Below are 17,480 nucleotides of genomic sequence, written 5' to 3'. Positions count from 1 at the left end.
TATTTTTACATTTTTTTTAGTTTATAAAAAGTTACTTAAAATAATTTACTAATGTATATCTTAAAAGTATATATATATATATATATATATATATATATATATTTTTAGAGAGTTTTTAACCTATGACGTCCGTTCCTGATAATAGTTTTATATCATCAAATCAAGACACCAATTAGTTTTAAGTGTAGGCGGGGATTGAATCTCAGATCTCTTATACAATTATTAGAGATTTTACTAGTTGAGTTAACTGGAACCCACAAAAATATATATTAATAAAACCCTTTTTAATATAGGTGAAATTCAAGATCTAAATATCTTATTCTAAAATGCAATGATGGAATTCGAACTTCAAATTTTTTATCTTAAAACAAAAGATAGAGGACAAACAACTTTTATCTTTAACGATTTGAACTAATTGGAAGTCAAACTCACGTTCAAACTTCAAAGTCCATACACAAAATCAGGTCCTTCATTTACGTGATGAAGGACGGTGATGTGATTGGTTTTATATACTTTGTCTTTTGGGATTTTCTTTTTCTCCAAAGGGTGACCCAAGTAATTAATAACATTGCCACATTGGAATGTCACAGGAGGGGTAAAAGCCCAAGATTACAAATTTCTCACGTTAATATTTTGCCTCGCTTTTGCTAAATCACGTTTTTCTTAACCTTTTTTGCTCTAGCTTTATAAAAATAATCTTTACAAGTTAAATGTATCTCGTGGGTTTGGGTACATGCATTCTCCCCTTTATAGCATAGGAGCATCATTTTGCTTCACAATGTGATATTGTAGGTTGTGAAAGGGATGTTGCATATATTAGATATATAGAATGATAAACTTCTCTTGTATGAGAGTTTTGTTCGGCCGCTCTTGATTCCAGACAAAAAACTAAAAACTTGAGAGTGAAGGAAATGAAACTAAATTCTATTCTAGAAAAGAATCAATGGGGTTTGTCAAAGATATTGTTATATTAGAGAAAAGAAAATAGCATAATTTTAGAGTGATGGACCCACAGGGGGGCCAAGGGGGGGTGAGCCCCCCTGGCCCAAAGGAAAAAAAAGGAAAAAAAAAATTTTGGGCCACCATAGCCGAAAGAATATTTTTTTAATGATTATATATATATATATATATATATATTTTAAGAGTTGAGCTTCACTCTTCCAAAAACTTAAAATTCCTCTTTTTTAATTAGCCTAACTTAACTAGCAACTATCCAACTCAAAAATATAACATAAAAAAAATTTTAAAATAAAAAAAATTAAAAAAAAAATCTCAGTCAACTCAATATTAGAATACTAGTATTAGGTATTCTAAATGGTAAATATTTAGTATTTAGAACACCAAATACCCAAAACACTACTTTACGAGACATTTTAAATACTATATTAAAGTAGCAAAAGTAAGTTTTGATCTGTGAAAAAAAAAATATATATATATATATATATATATTTTTTGCAACAGTTGATGCGTTTAAGAAACAATATTATTATTATTATTTATTTATTTATTTTGTCTTTGTTGGTAAATGATTGCATAATTTGCATCCTAATGTATTAAGAAACAATGATTTTGTGTATTGATCTTGGTTGATAGTTTATTAGTATTACATGGATATCTATTTGGATTTTTTCTTCTTCTTATACTTCGGCCTCCCCTATCTTGAAATTCTAGATCCACCCCTGTTTTAGAATTTTTATAGATATCTCTTTTTTTTTTCTTGGGGATGAAACTAAATGCACTTGATAACTCATCCTCCTCCTTAGGTTAGAGCATTTGTATCAGCTCGTGCAAAATTTTTTCTATTTTAGTATAAGAACTTACTATTTTATTTTTTTTACTCACTTTTCATAACACTCTATATCAGATTATCTATTTTACAATATAATTCATTAAATTTAAAATATCAATTTTCTTGATTTTTTTAATTATTATCATTTTTTCATACATGACAATCATGATTCATTCATTTCCTTCAATCTTAGGATATGTATAGAAAAAAAAAAAAAAAAAAAAACTAAATGCAAAATAAATAGTACCAATGTAAATGTATACGATTACAATAGCAACCGTGTATTTTTACACAACTTTACATGATCTAATATGGGTGAATTTTGGACTTAGTTGGCTAAAACATAGTCATTTTTTTTATTATACAAGTACTCATGAGAGTGTTCTTAGTTGCAGTAACATGGGGTGGGTTCCAGTCAGCTCAACTGGTAAAGTTTCTGATGGTTGTATAAGAGATCTAGGGTTCAATCCCTGCCTACACCAAAAACTGATTGGTGTCTTGATCTGATAATAAAAGAGTTATCATCAAGTGCGAACACCATAGGTTGAAACTCTCTTTCTTTCTTTTTTTTTCTTTTTTTTTTTTTTAGTTGCAGTAACATGGGGATCAGTTGTTGTCCCCAACGGTCCAACCATGAAGAGAATCCTTTTCGAGAAATTCCATTTCAAGGTTAAGATTTTTTTTTTTTTTTTTCTTTTTCATTCTGGATCTAACCGACTACAAAACTTTTTAGGACGAGTAGCCAGACTAAGATATGCAGCCTAGTACATGCCTTAAGAGATTGGCAATGTCTTCAAAAGTAATTCTTGAGCAGCTAAAATGGAAATATGAGAAACCATTGTAGATAGTGTGAAACTTCGGCATATTCTTGAAATTTTTAACATTTTGCTTGAAATTCTGCTGACATATTTAGGCAAAAGTCTTAAATCTTAAACTATACGTGGGTTGGGTTATACAACCTTTGTAAAGTGTTTCAATGTAGCCATGACTATCAAGAAATCTATGCATTATTTTCTGTCTAGGACACAAAACCTTGGATCCAGCACTAGATGTAGTGCTTCCTGACTAATTCAACCAGTGAACACCCTCAACATTATTTACATGACTAGTGGACATCCATCAACTCATATGAGATATGACTAATTTTTTTTGAATTTCTAATAGATTATTAAAAGTTTAGTTTATTTTAAAACCACCTTCTCATAGTATTTGGTACTAGGTATTTTATTTAATCTGTTGCCACCTCTCTCTGTCTGTTGAGATTAGAGTCAAAACATTTCTTGAGAGGGCATTTTTTTTAATAAATTATTTAAATGAAAGTCATTAGGGGCTTTGACTGTCTGAAGTGACTCAAAACCAATACATGCCAAAAAGGGTTATATTCAAATGATATACATAAGATTCTGACCTTGTGGTTTTATTTCTTTAATATAAATTTATGACAAGGGTATAATACCCTCTACGTTATATTTAAATGAATTTTTTAAAATAGAATAAAATAAAGGTTGTTAATTCTTAGGCCAAAGCCTACCAGAAACTTGATTTTCCATATAGAAGCTGCCCCAGTAGAAGCTTATCTTTTGCATCCACAGAATATTTAATAAGCGAGGCTAAGATCAGTATCAAACCCCAAATCTTTTAGGTCTTTATAGCCAGTTTGACACAAACTTCCAAGCACCATGCTGACTGGACAGTTTCTCATATTACTGGTGGAACTTTTTATATAATCATATTCATCATAAATAAGTAATTCATACCATTATAAGGCTGATGATTAAGTTAGTCTAATCATAATTGTGATTCTCAATCTAAAAAGAATATTAAGATATAAACTCATTGCTAGATGCCCATCATGCATCCACTATCAACCTGTTTAGTGGAGAATCCTTGACTAAACATGATGTCTAGGATCACTAAAAACAATTTTTATTATCAAGGTAACGTTATACTCTGACTCACTTATAATGTCCTTTCTAATACAAAGATGGAAAATAAAACTATCATCTTATTAAGAAAGAGGGTTTTAAAGAATATCAACGCATTCATGGCTGCATTTGGATTCCTTACAATAGCATTTTCATACTCTACCATGTCAATAATATACCATTATAAGGGACAAGTTGGTTTCTCATGAAGCAGTTGTATGTAATCGTTTTCTCATAGCATGTATTCCTCTGAGGGTAGGCTTCATGCTTATTCTAGACATGATAATTTAATAGCATAAGATAATTTTCCATAAGAGATAATTGGCTAGTTTGATCCAAAGCAAAAACCATTTTGCGATCTTTCAATGACATTTTCTAGGGTGTTCGTGGTTCTAGGGGAATCAAGATATAACATACATGATGATCATAACACCACAGAGAGAGAGAGAGAGAGAGAGAGAGAGATCATATACTTGAGTTTTTTTTTTTTTGGATTATTTCAATGTGTTAAAAGCTAAAAGATTAATGAGCTTATAATCTGTTTTCAGTGCAAAAGAATAGCAAGATTCCAGTTTCCGACTTAAACAATAGTTAACAATGGGTTATAAACACCACCCAAAATAATGCTTTCCCCAGCACTAGCGGCTAAATAAACCCGCAATTTCTCCTGTATTCCACCGTGTTAATAATTCTATACAAGCTTCTAACAGGGACTACTAATGCAGAGAGTTTTGGGTGACATCAATGGTAGCTTTTGCTGAAAATTCCATCACTTGTAAGAGAGTACAACTGTTACTTCATTGAGCAGTACAGGCTCATTTTGAATGTGCTTTTGTAGATGACTGCTTTGCTAGCTCTATTTCATGTTGTTTCTTCAGATAGCTTTGAGCGGTTGAATTCACAATCTTGACAAAAAAGTTCATGAGCATGAGCCAGACAACAGTATTCCATAGTGTGGCAACTGAGAAATCCCACTTCTTCACCTGGGAAGGTTTAGAAGAAAATTAGCAATGCGATGCTCTACAGTGCAGACCATGCCAAAATTAAGATAAATAACTTGTTCACATGATGTAATACCTTCATATTTGAGGTCGCAGGAGCAGATGCTATTAGATACTTATCTCTCATTGCATTGAGCTTGGCAATAACATTAGGCAAGACAGAAGCAAAACCAGGTATAAAGCTCAGTATCCATATCAACTCATTTTCTATCCAGTTAAGGAGTTGATTATTGCAAACTGAGATGATGAAAATTGTCTGCAGGGGGCAAAAAAGAAATCAAACAAAGAGCCAATAGGAATCCAAAACAAATTACGGCTTATGAGATTAACCCCTCTAGCTGGCTTTGTAGAGGCTGCTAAAGTTTTGTACTCATCATTTTCCCCTGTTGCAGTCCATTCACATAAATAGATTTTTTTCCCCCAATTTTAAATGGTAGTCTGTTTGACTATAATGTTATAATTGATATGAAAAACATACTTGGTAAGGAAGAAATAAACAAGTTACAAACTAGAACAACTAAGAATGATATCTGAAGAAAGTGAGAATTCTTGAACCTGTATGTGAGTTTTAATAATTGCCTTTCCAATCAATGTTGCAAGAAAAAATTCCCAAAATGGAATCCCGAATTGTCCACACATAATGCCAGCAAGGTCAAATAGAGGATTTGGAACCTGAAAAATACTTGAGTTAACTGACAGCTTACATGATAGAAAACAATAATTTTGCTTTCAAAGAATGAACATCACATAAAAATTACCAGAGAACCTGAATTCTCAGAATCAAACATGAGAACCAACAAAAATAAGCAAATAGCAAACGTGATATTATAAAATAACAAGAAAATACAGTTTCCAAGGAAATGTGGAAGCAAGTCAAATTCATATACAAAATTTCAGAAATTACCAGCATGGACACATACAGTACAGATTCTGGCTTTAGAGATATCAAGGGGTTTACATATTTAAATTCACAAGGGATCTTCACTAAGGGATCTTCAAATGTGTGTGTGTGTGTGTGTGTGTGTGTGTGTGTATTCTTTTCATGATTCTTTAAGGGATCTTCACTAAGACAGAAAGAGGTAATTCAATTCCCAAGTCATTTAGAATTAGGTTTCCGAAGTCAATTAGAATTAGGGTTTAGTTTTAGTAGTTATAACTTATAAGTATGCTATGCACTGGAGAAGATTACAGTTTCATTGTTTAATAAAACTTCTCGGAATTTTTCCTTCCAATTGTCTAGTGCTGACTCCAACCAACCCTAGGTGCTGACTCCATGAGGTTTTGTTCTCTCTTACTTGGTGCAGATTCCAAACTAGCCTAGGTGCTAACTTCTAGTTTATCTATCCTTTATTTCTATGTTCTTTAATTCTATTGATGCATCGTTTTGGTTTTATCCTGCATCGCTAATACAGTAAAGTGATCAAGAGAAACAATCAATAACTTTTGCTCAAGTGGAGTGTCAGAGAACATGTATACAAATACAGTGTCAAAAAGATTCAAACAAGCATATTTTATTAAAGAGTAATCAAGTGATAAAATCAGAGTAGGTCCAAACTAACCGAAGCAAGCACTAAAATTGTAAAGAAGTTCAAGTGTTGGGAATGTGATAAAAGCCAGTGCTTGATTTGATTTAGGCGAGTAGCAATGAATCCTTTTCCTTCAGATGAGGGGGCATCCAATTTGCTTGACTCGCTCGCTGCATCCAATTGCTTACCAGACTCGCTTGCTGCGTAAAGTGGCAGATGAGTATAGGAGCAGAATGAAATCATTAATCAGAAGAATAAAGTAAGACTATCAATGCCAGTCCTTAACAAAATAAAGGGTGGAAACATGCCAAATCAAAGTAACTTGAAAGCATCTAATTCAGGTAAAAGATCTATAATTGGTATTCACTAATACCCACTACTTGAAAATCAGCAAGGATCCATAAAAGGTCCAGCTGAACATTGATCATGCATATTCAAGCTCTCACCAAATTAATTTCTTTAAAATATAATAATTTCCAATTGAGCTGCATAAATATCCAGATAAAACATGTCTTTTTTTATTGCCGAGTTACACACACACCCAATAGTTCTAAAACTCATGTCCTCACCCTCCACAACCTTGCTCTTACAAAAGGAAAATGTGCCATTTGAGCTAGAGCTCATAGGCTCTAGAGGAAACATGCATTACAAACTACAAAGCAGCCAACATCAGAACTTTATATAGGATGCTTCAAAGAGTTGCTGATAAGGTAAAATAATTACATTACAGAAACACACAATTACCTCTTTTTGCAATTGGTAGTGACAACCATATGGATTATCTAATATAAAATACATATTCATAAGCTATCACCCTCCATATGGGGTATATTTCCAACTCTAACCATATGTCATCAATTAGAGTTGGCAACAAGCAAGCTTAAATTAAACTTCATAGCATGGAATAAGATCATCCATATTGTACATTACATAGACCCTAGTACACATGTTGAGTTTGCCCCTACCATCAAATGCATTAGACTTCCAGATGTTATGAACCAGCATAAAGCATACTTGTTGAAGTAATTCAGGTTCTTCACCCAAATTTTGGGACTAAATGAATTGCATCCATATTGTATATTTGTTCATTTCTCCATAATGGGACAAATGCAAGTTGTTGACATTGTTCAATTCCTTATCATATACCTTGGGCAAATGATTTATGTCCTAAATGAAAACTTCAGTCATCTTTAAAAATTTAACATCACAAAAGAAACATTTTAAGAAAGGGTCATGGAAAATATATGTGTTGAGCACTTTTTTCTCAAGTTTCAGTTCATTATCAATATTCAAATCATTTGAGCTACAACTCACTTCCTGAAATGAGGTCCTACCCACAAAAACTAAAACTAGTCCCGGAAGTATTACTTAAATAGGAAATATAAAAGAAAAACTATAGTCCTCATACCTGCCCTTGAGATGAAGTACGGAGGAAGCTCTCCAATAGCAGTCCCAACACCCCAAAGAATAGCCTCAAGCTGAACCTGAGGCAATATGCTGCTAAGCGGAACCCGCAAACCATCTAATAACTGGAACAATGGGGGCCCAAATTCAGAGCAATCCTTATCAAGCCATGATGGACCTCTTTCCAACTGAATTGTATCATACGGAGCACTTTTTAAATCCACTCGGCCACACTGCATTGCTTTTATCGTGAAAAAAGCGATGTGGGGGCCCAGATAAAGGACAAAAGTATGCAAACCAGATCCTGAAGAAAAACAAGTGGAATAAAGGTTGATTTTACAATACCAGTGCTGATATAGTACACAAACTATGCTGGTTTGGTTGAACATTCAAAATAGAGATGTTTGAATAAACAAAAGTGCTTTTTATCAGAATATACTATCTACATGCTTCAAACAAATATAAAAGAGAAACTTATTATTTTCCTAGCCCAAAACATCATAGCCATATCAAACCAAAAAAAAAACAAAATCAGTTATTTACATGAGCACAAAAAACACTGATCCAGCCACTAAAATGAATTATCTATATGCACAAAAAAATTACTTACCAAGACCAATTGAAGATGCAACTCCAAGAGCCACCCACCATAGTCCAAACCGGAAATATCTCGAAATCTCCTCAACATGCTGCAGAAACATTGCATGAACACCATTTTATCCAAGAGTCAAAAAAATAAGAGAAATGTCAGAAATTAAATAAAAACTCAAAAATTCAAAATCAAAGGCTAAAATAAAATTGGCACAGACTTATCATCCTAATAATAGGAAAGTAAAGAGCTTTAAGCTTATAACAGTTTGTCCACAACCTCCTGAACAACCAAACATTAATGAAAATGGCACAAGGAAATTGATTTCCAATAAAAAGTTATGATTATTTTTTAGAGAATGACATTGTACACATTTAATACAACTTAGTTTTCAGCTTTTTGAAAATTTGGTGTTTAATTGTACCTAGAAGAAAGTAAGGTTTTAAGAGGTTTGTACTTTGAAAAATTGCAGTTTCAAACCGCTGAAATAAACAAATTCATTATATGCACAGAACTCTAGGGTGCTAACGAGTCATTTGAACTAATTACACATGCAGGATGGAGTTGGGAAGTCAACATTTGCATCATAACATGGAACAGTACAGCTTTTTTCTTTGAACTCTTTAATTTATTTGCTTATGTACAACTTTATAAAAGCCTCACTTTTTCTAGGTTCAATTGTGATTTTGCCCTCTTTCAGCAAATAAGCAAAGAGCTAATTCAAATGCACACGACTGACAGAAATATGAGTATTAAAAATTCTGAACTACAATTACAGAGATTCTGCAGTCCATACATAACATTAACTTGCTTCTGAAAATTGAAGCCACAATGAGAATTCACAAAGCAAAATACCTTCTCATGAGGACCATCAATTGTTACAACAAGAATTCCAATAGCAATTGCCACGGTGCTTAAAAGCATTAGCCATCCTCCTTTTGCCAACAAATACGATATTGAGCGCTTAATATATTGAATAACAGCCAATACAAAGAACTTCAAAGTTCTGACAGGTTGCGTTGTTATCGTCAAATTCTCAGATTCCTGTTGATGCCTCTTGTGGAGTTCTGCAAAAAGCAGCAATTCTATCAGTTAATAGGATTCGACAGGACCCTCAAACCCCAGAAACAGGTAATCATTCTACTCACTTTTTATTACCATTGAAGCAAAAGCATTATAAACACCGCTACTCGTCTCACAGGAAAGAAAAAAAAAAATCATACTGACTTTGTAAAAGCAGTTCTAGAACAAGAACAACAACAAAAAGCATTATTCAACTGCATAATTACAATTTTAAACGCTTCAAATTTGGATTACCAAGTGCAAAGTAATTATTTGGATTTTCATAGATTTGAAACTTATGGTGTCTGCTCCATGATAATTGCTAATTACCATAAGCCCAAGATGCTACAGGGTTTCTTTTATGTGTAAGGGGGATTTTCAATCCCACGTTCCTTATTCGACAACAAAAGACTTTACTCAATCGAGCTAACCGGAACCCACGAACACAAAGTAATTATACAACATTTAGATTGCCAAGATTGAAACTTCAGTTCAGAAAACAGCCTCTATGAAACAATTCCTTCTATAAAGACTTCATCAAACAGTTCCTAACACAACCCAATTACATGTTCCACACTTGGAAAACCCATTGAAACGTGGATTAGGAAGCAATTACAGAACCCAAAAAAGAATTCACAAAAGGGTTTATAAATTCTGAAACATTTCAAGTAAGCAAACGATATTAGTCCAATTTCACACTTTTTGATTCAACAATCAGCTCAAACTTCTGGGTTTCTTCGAATTTAAATTTAAAATTAAATAAATACCCAAAAAAAAAAAAAACATACAGATCCAAAAACAAGAATCCTAGGTTTTTACTCCGAACCCTCAAGAAACTAAAACGAAAAACCAATGTTTCATATTAAAAGCCGAAACTTTACGAAAACCCACATATGAATAATAACAAAAAACAAAGAAAAAAAAAAAAAAAACTTGCCTGAGATCGCCACGTCAGCAGGTTGAGAGGAAGAGGGAGAAGATGAAGAAGGAGGAGGAGGATTTGATTTTTTGCGAGACCCCATTACTAGCACATACGGGACTCGCAGGAATCCACAAGCTCCAACAACATTGTGGTGGGTGTGACTGCAGAGAATGGAGGACAAGGATCAACAGGAAAATATATTTCTTGTAGTTTGTTTTCTGGGATGAATTTTTTTTTTTTTATATTATTATTATTTATTAAAATAAAAAAATAAAAAAATTGTGGTGGGTGTGAGCTTTTTTTGTGATTGGTTGCAGAGAATGGAGGACAAGGATCAACAGGAAAATATATTTCTTGTAGTTTGTTTTCTGGGATTTGGAATTTTTTGGGGTTTGGTTTGGTTTGAATAAAAGCTTGAGAGATCTATAAAAAAACACAAGGATAAGGAGCGAAATAAACACAGAGAGAGGGAAGAGTTACTTAGGAGATTGGAGGAGTTTGCGTGAAGATGAAATTCTGTAGCTTCTCTCTCTCTCTCTCTCTCTCTCTCTCTCTCTCTCTGCGTGTGTTTGTCTGTCGATGGAGTCTCTCCACTCTCTCCTCCTTCACAAAGCTACCCAATTGGAAATGGAATTTGGAATTTGGAATTGGGAGTTAATTTATTCTAAAAAAAGGTAAATATATTCAACTAAAATGTCAAAAAATTTTAAAATTTTGATAACGGGTGGGTGGGTTTAGTTAAGAGAGTAGTAAATTTGCATTTTTAGAAAGGGTGAAAAAAACGAAATCGCAGTAATACCACCAAAGTTTTTTGGGTAATTATATTTATAGCTACCATTTATTGTTCCCAAAACTTTTTAAGCATTGCCAACAATTTTGTAACTACCATTTATCGTTGGAATTTTTTTTTTTTTTTTTTTTTTTTTTTTTTTTGTGTTTTCAAGTAAAGTTCCAATTTAGTAAGAATGAGGTGTAAAATTCATATTTTATACTATCTAATAAAAGATTGTCATATCAATGTTTTATTTAAAACTCAATATATCATTCCACACATAATAATATCAAATGAATTCACAATTAAGTTGAATTTTCAAATGGATGTTAGAATTAATGGTGTGTGTTTATGCATATTTCTAAAATAGATTGAATAAAATTAATTTAAACTAAAATAGTTTGCAAGACTTTAGAAGATCTCAATTACTATATGTTCGACGACAAGGAAATAAACCAACTCATATCTTGACACAACACGTCAAACAAATTGATAATTCTGTAATTTGAATAGAGGAAACTCCATCTTTTATTGAGTCCTTCGTGATTCAGAATGCTTTGTATCTCTTCTCTTTTTAATAAAGTTAACAAATTTATATATATATATATATATATATATAAAATAGTTTAACAAGATGTGTATGTATATATAATATTTAATAATGACATAGAAAAATGTTGGGTTTTGAAGGCTTATGTGAAAAAATTGGAAAACGATGAAAAAAAAATCAAAATCTTTCATTTTTTATTAATAATAATAATATATTTGAGCTTTAAAAAACGTATATAATAGAGTAAGAAAGAGTTTGCCAAAAATTTGAGAAATTATTATTTATATCGGGACCACATCTGACGAATGAGATGATGCTATCTATACAAATGTATATGTGAGCTTTCTAATCAACACAAGGAATAAAAAATAAAACTTACTATATGATGTCACATTTGCATAAATAACAACATTTTATTGGTTGAGAAGTCAGGGAGGACCACGTTACCAGTCTACTTGGTGGACCTAATAATTTCTCTAAAAATTCAAAGGTTCAATTTATTTTTCATATAAATAGAATGAATTTAAGATGGAATTTAAAATTTTTAATTGAATTTGGTGGATAGAATTATTTATTAGGGATTTTGAGTTTGGAAAAAAAAAATTTCCATCCAATCCATTGACATTCCTATATTCCTACATGCTTCCCCTAACTTAGATTAATATTGTTTTTCAAATAACCTAAAGCTTATTTTCTTAGAGGCATTACCAGAACTTGGATTCAAACTCTGTAACAATTTACTGTAGCAAGAAGCAAGTCTTCATTACAAATTTATAATTATTTTTAATATTAGTTTGATGTTGAGAGTAGATTTTTATTTTTAATGTGTGTGTTTTCTTTCCAGATTTGATCTACTAATCCATTTGATTTTTTATTTTATGAAAACATAATTTCATTATAATTTGATGGTGAAATGGATGCTAAAATTTAAAATAAACTATAATAATAATAATAATAAAAAGGTATTCATTTGGTGAGGAAAAAAAAAAAAAAAAACAGAGAAGAAAGGTAGTCACTTGACATAATGTAAACATATACACTTCATGCAAAACAATGTATAAGACATGATGTGTGTATGCATGTTTTACAACTTATTACCAAATTTGTTATATATGTAGGCTAACAAATATCTGTCTCTGTGGAATTGGAACTTAGGAAAGACATACTTGTAATCTACCAATGAAATTTTTTATTTTTTTGTAAGAGTAGAATATTTTTTGTAGTTTTTTGCATTGGTTATGATTTTTTTATTTTATTTTAATATTGTTATATATATAAATAGAATGAATTTTCAATCTTATAAGTAAATTGTGTCTTAGCACTTACTACGTAGTAAAGTGAACAAAGCTAGTAATGGATCTTGAATTCAATCCTTATCAGTAGTAGTAGGAACTAGGAAGATACAAAAATATGGTTAGAGAAGATATAATAAATAATAATGCCATTTTTTTTCCTGGTAAGTATCAAATTTTGTTTTCATAGGTGAGAAATCATGTATTTATTATTATTCACATAGTAATTATAAGACGAAGACATTGCTTGTACGATATGTGGAAACATTGGCATGCTTTTAAAAGCAAGAGCTCATATATAGATGCCTTTTATGTGATCCCATTAGGAAGAGAATATGCTTCCAACGTCCAGAACAAGCAAGATGTCTCTTCCAAGAGAGAATAGCCTAATAGGTTCCTTGTTGTTTCTCAAAAAAAAATAGGTTCCTTGTTCGCTATTCTTATTCTTATCGGTTTTTTCAAGTCCACAAAAACAATCTTTCGAGGGAAAAGATTAGGACTTTAAAATTAGTCCATCCAAATCAAGTATTAAAAATTAAAAATTAATTTCTAAATTTTTTTAAAATATAAATCAATTTCGAGTTCATTGAATTATATTAAATGTCTAAGTTTGGTTTAAACGATCTCAAATTTATTTACAAGATACTTGATTAATTTATTTTTTCACCATATATATATATATATATATTGTTTACTCTTTCACAATGTATACTAATACTTAATAATTAAATAAATTATTTGAGTTAAATGATTTGCATATATGAACTTAAAAAAAAAAATCACATCTTTACTAAAAAAAATGAGATATTTATATTGTCAACAAATTACAAATATAATTTTATATGCTATGAATTTATTTGCAAACTTATAGAATTCAATTTCAAATTTATATAAGCATATATATTTTTATACATGTATATAGATAAATAAATAAAAAATTATAATTTATATACCTAGAAGCCTTGTAGCTCATCTAACACTTTCTAATGTTTTCAACAAAGATGTCTAGAGTTTAAATCTCCATTCTCTCAACTATTCTATTATCCCAAAAAAAAAAAAAAAAAAAATTCTTAACTTGTTTGCATTGACTTTTATAGTACACCCAAAACAAACTACTACAACAACATTAATAAATAGAGGGGTAATGCATACCTTTGGTATGAACACACCCCAAGTATGAATATATTGAAATCCCAAATAATTGGCGAAGTTCAAACTAAAATTGACAAGTCAACGTGCAAGTCAAGTTACAAAAAACATGGAAAATGTATAGAGATCGATTATGATTGATTCACTTGTCAAAAACAATGGACATAATTGCATGTCTTTATCAATGAGTTGTATTTTGTAAGTCATACATGAAGCAATATCACATGCTAGCTAAGACAGTCAAACATGAAGCAATCCCACATTCCCATAGACTTTTATTTCGCATCTCTCTATATAATACAGGACAAATTACCCTTTGAAATTGTCGTGTTTCATGGTCTCTCTAATACTTTATTGGCCTAATTATATTATCTTAAAGCTAAACACAATGACATCAAGCTCATGCACCCTTTATCATCTCTGATGTCAGCCATTCAGTATTATATTATTTCATCAAAAAGGTTACACATGTTATCCAATATTTTTTGTTGTTTCAAAGTGAGAAAAATATTATAAGTTTGCAACATGTAGATTAAAATATATACTGTAATTTATTGAAGACCTGGTTTGCAAGTCTGACCAGTTCAATTTATAGATATTTTCATTACCGTTATTAAAATAATTAAAGCAAGTTCGGTCTTATCACGTGAAGGATTAGTGACTAATCAAGCACCAGGAAATATTTTATTGATGTACAAAAGCTACATGAATAAACAAAGGCCTCAATTTTAAGCATTTTCTTCTCTAAAGCCTGGTAACTTCAACCCCATAAAGCATTGCTTTGGCATCTCAATTAGATAAGTAGATTTTACTCTTAAGGTTCCAATTGGACTTAATTTCTGTACATAGTGGGGGAATCTTTTGTTGAAAGTTGTTGGAACGTGAGTTGTGTCATTCCACTTTAAAACTAATTGGTGGTCTGTTTTTTGGAGTGGTTGTAAAGAGTTGAATTGTGATCCCCCAACAATCTCTCTCCCACAATGACACTCCCCCTAGCAATCCCTCCCTTACAATGACATTCCCGTAACTCGAACCCATTACTTTGGCTTTGATATTATTTATCGAACCGTGAGTTGTGTCATTTCACCTAAAAACCAATTAGTGATAAATAAGACACACTAAAATCTTTTATGGCATTTGATATCACGTCCTGCGAGCTTATTTTTAAAGTGATTGTAGGGAGTTGAATTGTGATCCCAACTAAAGTGAATGTTAGATATGGTGGTATAAAATTCAATCTATTTATTTTAAATGCATGGATAGGATTTTAGAATTTTATGGATGAAATTATCCTAAAAACTTTATAAAATCTTAATTCTTATATAGCAAATCAATCCATGAGTTGTCTTGCTCATTGTTCATGTATCTTCCACAAGATTCAAATGTGTGAAATAATTTATATGATAAATTAACTACAAATTTGGGGACCTTTTTCTTGGATGGCAATCACAATTGTTATAAGAAAATTTTGTAGATTATGCAAGTCGATTGTTAATTTTCTTAATTTCTATTCTTCATGGGCCTGCGGCATATTGTGTAAACACATATTCTCTGTAACCAAGGTTGTCAAAATCGGGATCTTATGTAGGATCGTAGGAGGTAGGTGGGATCGTGGATAGTAAGATCCTACATATTTTCAGATTTAAAGCAAAAAATATATTGATAATGACTTTGTATGTTAAATAATCATATAAGATTTGAATTCATTTATAAAAAATTAAGATTTGCATCATATGATGTAATTTGCATGTCATACATCGCTACGTCTATACTAACAAAACAAATATATTTAAGTTTTGACCTAATGTATCTAAAAAGTTCAATAAATGTCTAATTAGCAACTAAATACCAAAATATTTATCAACACATATGGAAAATATTTTTCAAGTTTAAAATCCAAAATAAGTTAGAAAATGGAAACTGGCTAACTACAATATGAAATCCAAAAGCAAGATGAATATTATGGTGAAATTAACATTTAATTATTCTCATTCTAAGGCTCGTATAACCACCGTCCTAAATTATCTATGTAGACATTGTATATTTGCATACTAGAATTGTAAAAGATATTAAGATACAACTTCACACTCAACTATTCAATTTATACCACTTAGAAGCAATTACAGAGCATGCTAAAAAAAAATCAATCAATCAATATATAAATACAAGCATAACAGATAAAATTATATATAAAAAACATTTTTGTAATATTAGAACACAAATTAGTATATTGATCAAATAAATTTAATAACATTATAGCTTAAAAGGCAGCGAAACCAATATCAAATTCTTCATTTAGAAATGATGAAACATTTCTTCATTTTGAATACAAGTGAACTAGAAACTAGAAAACATTTACTTAGGTTAACATAATTTTATTAAAAGAAAGTAAAAAGTCATACAATCACAACATGGAAAAATAAAAACCCTTAAAGATTTATCAAAACAAAAAATTTATCCCATTAAAAAAAAAAAAAACTAAAAAATTATGTTTTGGTAGGATTGGTGCATGGGATCAATAGGATCCATCCTACTTACGATCGTAGTGCGATCCTAAATGTTTTGGTGAGGTGAGATCGTAAAATCGTGCAATCTTATGATCTAAATCGCGATTTCGACAACCACGTCTATAACACTGTTCATTTGCTTTGTATCTTAGATGTTTTATTGTCAATTGTTGGTAATGGGTTTACAATTGCAATCATTTATTAAAAGGAAATTTGGCGTGCGTCTTTTATGCATGCATTGGCTATTGGTAAGGTTAAAACTATTTTGTTTAAAATTTTTTAAAGGATCTGATTGTTTGTTTGGGGTAAAATTGGTTGAATTGACTTAATTTTATTTTTTAGTTTTGCTATTGGTAATTTTTATTGTTAGGCTAATTTTTTTGGGCTTGTTAATTTATTTATTTTAGATTTATACATTTGTTATGGCCATTAAAAAGATTAATAATATTGTTAAGGGGAACTAAGTGTAATTTTATTGAAGCAAATTGTTAAAATTAGTATATTAGTAAAAAAAAAGTATTGTATTGTAGATTGGTATTGTTTTTATTTTGTGAATGAAAGTATATCCGATTCTAAGTTCTTAGACGCTAGAGCTTAGGGCTTCGCCCCTAGACTCGGCTCTGTAGTATTTGTGTTTCCTTTCTCTTAGAGAAAGAAGTGGTTTCTTCCTTATAGTAACACTGTTACTAGTAGGGCTTAGGGGTCTTCCTTTTGTGGGGTGGGGAAATAGGTTAGATTAGGGATGGAGGAGTTAACTTGCAGATGTGATAACTTGTCGCTATTAGCGAGGGAAGGACATAAAGTGATCTTGTCTAAGAAATGTCATGGGTTGGAGCATGTATTGGCAGTTAAGTTCTACACTAAGTGAGCTCTAAACATGGAGGTGGTGGCTCGCACCTTCCGTCCTCTTTGGAGAACAAAAGAGAGTTTCCATATTATGAATACAGGGAATAATATTTTGCTTTTTGACTTTAATTTGGAAGTTGATGCCA

The 17,480-nt window shown here is 31.1% G+C and overlaps 1 protein-coding gene across 1 annotated transcript; it reads right to left on the bottom strand.

Moving 5' to 3' along the window:
- Positions 1–4,221: 4,221 nt before the first annotated feature.
- Positions 4,222–10,357, bottom strand: LOC115994781 (vacuole membrane protein KMS1). Its single transcript, XM_031119044.1, has 8 exons — positions 10,234–10,357; positions 9,090–9,301; positions 8,256–8,334; positions 7,650–7,949; positions 6,275–6,441; positions 5,271–5,387; positions 4,792–4,971; positions 4,222–4,697 (listed from the first exon to the last, which is right to left on the bottom strand). Exons 1-8 carry the CDS (start codon positions 10,316–10,318, stop codon positions 4,530–4,532), a joined length of 1,308 nt encoding a protein of 435 aa, XP_030974904.1. The 5' UTR covers positions 10,319–10,357; the 3' UTR covers positions 4,222–4,529.
- Between the last annotated feature and the right edge of the window lie 7,123 nt (positions 10,358–17,480).

Source organism: Quercus lobata, chromosome 6 (genome assembly GCF_001633185.2).
Source record: "Quercus lobata isolate SW786 chromosome 6, ValleyOak3.0 Primary Assembly, whole genome shotgun sequence".
Classification (NCBI taxonomy): Eukaryota; Viridiplantae; Streptophyta; class Magnoliopsida; order Fagales; family Fagaceae; genus Quercus; species Quercus lobata.
The sequence above is the reverse complement of the archived record's forward strand: the minus strand, read 5'-3'. Positions and strand labels throughout refer to the sequence as shown.

Bases quoted from the DNA above. Each gene is read 5' to 3' on its own strand.
- LOC115994781 (XM_031119044.1), bottom strand. From the start codon at position 10,318: ATGGGGTCTCGCAAAAAATCAAATCCTCCTCCTCCTTCTTCATCTTCT. The intron at 5,388-6,274 runs GTTAGTTTGGAC...AGTATTTTTCAG, and splicing joins CAATTTTAGTGCTTGCTTCG to GTTCCAAATCCTCTATTTGA. The intron at 4,972-5,270 runs GTTCAAGAATTC...TGCCCCCTGCAG, and splicing joins TTATTAAAACTCACATACAG to ACAATTTTCATCATCTCAGT.